This window comes from Vipera ursinii (genome assembly GCF_947247035.1).
Source record: "Vipera ursinii genome assembly, chromosome: 6".
Classification (NCBI taxonomy): domain Eukaryota; kingdom Metazoa; phylum Chordata; class Lepidosauria; order Squamata; family Viperidae; genus Vipera; species Vipera ursinii.
This window is the reverse complement of record NC_139515.1, coordinates 56,474,646-56,480,645: the sequence shown is the minus strand read 5'-3', so window position 1 is coordinate 56,480,645 and position 6,000 is coordinate 56,474,646. Positions and strand designations below refer to the sequence as shown.

Genomic DNA, 6,000 nt, shown 5'->3' with positions numbered 1-6,000 from the left:
AATGGCGGTCGTTCCGTTCAACTTGGGGAAAGCTTTCTAACCCAACAGGAGAAAGGCTGGCCATACTTCATTGACAAGCCTAAGTTATTTGCAACCAAAATACTAACCAGCACAACTGTAAACAGTGTGTTTGAAACTGGGTGAGGAATTTGATCTTCTCTTTTCTATTCTATATTTAATTTCCTGGAAAAGATCCCCAAGAAGCAAAATACCTCCAAAAGGGAAGGAGAGGGATTTCCGCCCCATCCTTATACTAACAGAAGGGGCAAATTGATCTTTTTATGGAGGATCAAAATATATGGAAGTGAAATAATCATAAAACCTGGACTTTAAAACTTAAATCTGGGTAACTCTAATATTGTTGAGTGGTTAAGTCTCATTCTAAAGACAATTGTTCATTTTGGAAATTGAAAAACAAATAGATGCTGACACCTAGTGGTGGATGAAGACTATGACAGTTATGACTTTCATATAAGACTTGGCAAAAGCTGGGAAAAGCTAATCTGTGTTTGTGACTTTCAAACCTTTAACCACAAAGAACAGCTGTGACAAAAAAAGACAATAATCTGGGCTGTAGACAAAGAGAGAATTATAAATTTCAGAAAAAACATCTTTTTTGAACTATTTGGATTACAAATATCTATTTAACTGGGACTCTGAAGCTATTTGCAGAGAAAAGAAAAGAATAGAAAAACTCAAATTCTTGGCCATTACGGATCAGAGACACATAGAAAGAACATATCGAGAAAACATAAATACTCCACAGGAGGAGATATATAATATACTGCAACTATTTCAAACAACAATGATTTTAAACCACAAAGAAATTCAAAATAACTTTGAAAATATAAATCAATCTATTTCCAAGTTAACTTTACAACAAAAAAATTCCCACAAAACAGCATCAGAGAAGGAACAGATAAAACAGATAAGTGGATACAAAATTGAGAATAGAGATTTAAAGATGGAACTTAACAAAACAAGGAAATATGATTTAATCCTAGTGGAAAAAAATTCACAGGAATTGGAAAAAACAACTGATCCCCGAAGACTCCAAAATAAATCTGAGGACAAGAAAACAGATTGGGTAAAATGGACTGTAGAGATGTCCGGAACATCAGAGAGAGAGGAAATGATAAGAGAAGCAGAGAGAAAGAAAAAGAAAAACATTTTCAACAAACATGGAAAGGCAGAAGCCCTGTACAAAGACACTTCATCTGATTTACTTTTTAAATCTACAGTAACATTTCTGAACATATGGAAAGGCCTTTTGACTCAGCAAAACACATTGATCAAGAAAGATATGGAACAAAGAAAAAAGACTAAAGTGGAAATCAAGAAAATAGATGATGGGACTTACCAGAGAGAATACTTTAAAAAGTAACATTTATTTGAATATGGTTAAAGAAATAGAAAAAATTTAGAATATATATGTCATTCTAAGAGGGATGAATCCCTCAAATAATATAGTATGCTTCCCCCCCTTTTTATTCTATTTCTTGATATGTGTAATATAAAAATTTGAAATGGCTTAAATAAAGGAAATGTTTTAGATATTTAAATGTAATTGAATTCAAGAAAATTATAATGGATAAAAAATGTTTTGAATAAGAGTTAAAGGACCAGAGGACTAGATGTATTAAATGGAATATTTAAAGATTAAACATATTTTTAATTATGGTTAAAAAGAACAAGAAATCTTGGCAATCAATATATTTTAGCTTAGGAGGGATATATATTTTAAGTAGTATGTTATTTTTATATTTCTTTACTTTTGCTCTCCTTTCTTTTTTTTAACTGTTTTATCTATTTCTTAAGAAATGTAAAAATACTGAGATGGTTCATATGGCAAAAAAATAGACTTAAATTTTTAAATGTAATTAATTTTTGAAAAAATCTTAACCAGTAAGAATACTTTGAATTTTGTGGGAGAAACAAATTTAAATAAGGACTGTAATAAGATCTATGATAAGGCAACCAGAATGATTGGATAGAAAAGAAATATTATATTGATGTGATTACTATTTTTAGGAATATTGGGGGAAAAATTATATATTTAATTGATACCTATCAAAACAATAACAATTGTATTAACTCAATATTTGCAAAAGAGGACATTTTGGGGAAAAGAGGAAATCAACTAAAACCATTATGTAGATTATGGATTATAGAAATCAGTTGTTAGTGATTGTTTAACAAATGTAAACCCAGACAACACACTGTTCACCAATTTTTAAGTGATTTATGTTTTTTAAAAAATACACAATGTAGCAGAATATCTTCACTTGCAATTTTACTGGTAGTGATAGCAGGAAAACAAAATAATCAGGTTAGAAGTCAAGCAACATGCTTCCTGGATATTTCTCACAGGTTATGAGGAAAATTCTAGAATGCCAAGTATATCAGGTGCATTGCATATAAATCTGTTATAAGTGCTATAACAATCAGCACGTTATTTTTTAAACAATAAACTCCTGCAAATACATTGACTGCTTACATAATGTCAAATGAATGGGAGTATAATATTTATAAATCCTCTGAGAGAAAAGCAAAGGGCACAAGAACACATTTGCTTTTGAAGGGATAATTTAAAGCAACTGTTTCTTGGGCTCCCTGCTATACAGGTCTTTATTTTGCAAGAAAATATTTCAGAAATTTATAAATATGTAATTCAGAAACAAAGAACACATTCTCAAACTGCTTGTTCCTCTCCCATGACTGAATTGCCAGTTATTACAGGGAGGTCTTGATTAGTGCTGTGAAATGTTTGCATTATTTGAATTCAAATAATGTTGTATTATTTGATAATATAATAATAATAAATTAAAAATGTTATGGAAAATATGATAACTGGTTTCAGCTCAATGAAAACAGGCAATGAAAAATGTTTAACAATGTTTCATATGTACCATATGTTGCTAAAATATTATAGTAATGGATAAAAAGAATATACTTATAATTTGAATTTAAAGTTAACAAAAGTCATAAGGTGGTTATCGAAAGCAAAATAAAAACAAATTCTACTGTAGATTCAGGTATTCCAATATCTTTTCCTATTTTAGTATTGCTATGACCACTTTCATATCATTTAAGCTGGGAAGCCAACATGAGCAGAATGCTCCAATGCCAGTCTCTTCTTTTAAAATTTTTGCTGTTTTCCTGTGATGGCATCTTCCTTATCTCCATTTTCCACTCACAAAGATTAGCAACATCTAAAATTCTAACCACAACTCTGCATGCACTAGATTCAATTGCAAATCCACTAGACTCACCTTAATTGAATTTTGGATCGCATTAAATACAGCCTGGTATCAATTTACTGTCTATGCTAAATTGAATATTGCATTATTTAAACTTGCACAAATTGCAGCCTATCATTATCTATCCTGATTTGGCAGCTACTTAAATATCATTTATCTAAGGGGTTATTTCTGCTCATGTATGAAGTACGGCAAAAAATGACATGCTCTAAACCTCATTTGACAAAAGTCTTTCCAATCATAGCATGTAAGGACTATTGTTGGAAGAATGGCCTGAGCTGCTTCTATTTTAAATAGCTGGCAAATAACTGATTTATTTCAGGTGGATTTGGGATGGAAAATATATGGAATAGTGTAGGAACACAATTTTATTTGGGAGGGGAAGTGTGAAACTTTGGCCCATTTGACCTTTGAGAGGAGATCTGAGGGATGCATGCAGACCATGGATGTGACCAGGACAAAAAAATAAATGATTTAATTTACATTAAATTAATATTAATATGTTTTTAATCAGGATCACCTTCAATTACACTAAAAATTATAATTTAGTGACAACTTTTGTGTGGCTCAAAGAGTTGCATTCAGGACTTGAAGAAGCCCAGGGTTTTAGGTTTGCCTCAACGATTTCAACACAATTGGATGATTAATTATGCTAACAAGTTGGTCTTCATTTATATTTGTTCCTCATTTATTTTTGTATATTATTTTAGTTTGAAGTTGTAATGAGATAGTCAGATGGGATCATGGATGAATATTTTGACAATAACCTTGTAGATCTATGATTGTGAACCAATGGCATAAATATTTTTATAAAAGACATATATTTTTGGAGATTTTGGGAAGCTGGCAGGAACTTGGAAGCTGTAGTCATGTGATGCCCTCACTTAATGACCTTCAGGTCTTCATTTAACAACAGCAACTGGGAGTGCTGGAAATGCAGCAGCAGTGTGGTCACATGATTTTTCAACTTATATGTCACATAACAACAGTTTCCAGTCCCATTAACAATTAGCATTGTTAAATGAGCACCACTACCACTATACAGTATAATTTCAGGTTAAATACAGTGCATCCTCCATTGTACTGTACATGACTATGGAAATGAACTAATCAGAAAATTTTGCTTATAGGATATTTACATGGTCATAATGTTTGAGTCACGACGATGATGCATTGCTGAAGAGTGGTGTATTAAAAATGTCATTAGTAACAAAGCTCCTGGTGTTAAAGGACATGGCTTTGCAAACCCAAGGGCTGATCATAGACACTGCACACAACCGATGTATATGTCTTATAGGCAATCATTTGGCAGGATTAGCCACAATAATATAATAAATACAGAGAGAGCTTGCTTTTATACACCGATGGTAATGGTCACACAAACCACAAACACATTTACAATGAATCTTGAAAGTTTCCATTTTCATATTGGTAAACAGTCTGTTCTTCGACATTGTGCCTCACTCCCTTTTCCTTCGGCAGCTCTTTCCTTTGGGCTTTGTCATGCTGAATGGTAGCGCCGTATGTTTTCTTTGTGTTAACAAAAGTATCACTGTACAGTTCAGTCTCTTCAGCCAGTTCATCTTGTTCAAGTATTCCACATTTCTCTTCATTCAGACTTTCTGGGTCAGCCCATTCCTGCTTCTCGCCAGAAGCAAAGATAGCATAAAATACCACTCCACTATAATGGACTAAAGCAGCTATCAGAAAGACGTTTTGCCATTCTTCACGAGTCTAAAGAAATGACATGGGACATATTTTATGTAGATTAAATTTGTATTCCATTTTTCCACCAGAAATAACATTAAAAAAGATATATTAAGAAAACAACAAAGCTGTAGTTAAAATATTAAAACTCAGGAACTAAAAACTTATAAAATAATATAATAAATAATATCACTTTAAAGTAAATTGATTTTATCAGCATGACCTCCTTGGAGCCAAATAAACTCTTTTTATGCCAAAAGGCAGTCTCTGGGCTACTTTAGCAGACATAATCTAGGAGCATCTGTATAAAAAGCCCCTTTCTTTTGTTACTATCAACTATGGCTGCGATAGTGGAGGAACCAACAGTCCTGATGGCAGGAAAATGTTATATTTCAAACCACAGAAATCTTGCAGCTAATAACCAGCACTCTGAATTGATCCTGGAGACAAACAAGTAACCAGTGACGCTATTGTAAAATGAGAGTCACTTTCTGGGGCTAGTTAATAATGTATCCACATTTAGAATCAGCTGAAATTCTGAAAACATTTCAAAGAGAGCCCAGTGTAAAAATGTACTGTAGCTTGAAAAGTAGGAGCATTATAGTGTCCACTGATATCTGCAGGAAGAACTATATTACCATATTAGTTTTGTGCAAACACACACACACACTCCTGACCAGCACTGAAATCTACCCTTCAGGTTCACTACTAAATCCAGGAGTATACCCACATTGCAGACTTGAATTTTCATCCAGTTTATAATCTCATCCAAATGTGGTTTTATTTCCTATTCCTAATCTGACTAGATAATCTTCAAATGTATCTTCAGAGGTATGGGAGAAAAAAATGAAGATCTTATAGCCCAAGTTTCCCAGTATCTTTTCTGACATTGCTAGTATCTTAACTCTCTTGCAAGAGTAATGTTCATGAAATAAGGTCTTGCTGAAATAAAATCTCATATCCCCGTCATGTTTTTCAAAATGACCAGGAATGATTTGAAATTAGCGAAACTAATGATGCTTTAAAAACAATA

The 6,000-nt window shown here is 32.6% G+C and overlaps 1 protein-coding gene across 1 annotated transcript in view; it reads right to left on the bottom strand.

Moving 5' to 3' along the window:
• Window positions 1-4,528: 4,528 nt before the first annotated feature.
• The window catches only part of SLC17A8 (solute carrier family 17 member 8), a 29,862-nt gene continuing 28,390 nt past the window's right edge, over window positions 4,529-6,000 (bottom strand). Inside the window, exon 12 of the mRNA XM_083366527.1 lies at window positions 4,529-4,994. Coding sequence (XP_083222653.1) covers window positions 4,656-4,994 — 339 coding nt within the window. The 3' untranslated portion in view covers window positions 4,529-4,655. The remainder of the gene's footprint in view (window positions 4,995-6,000) is intronic.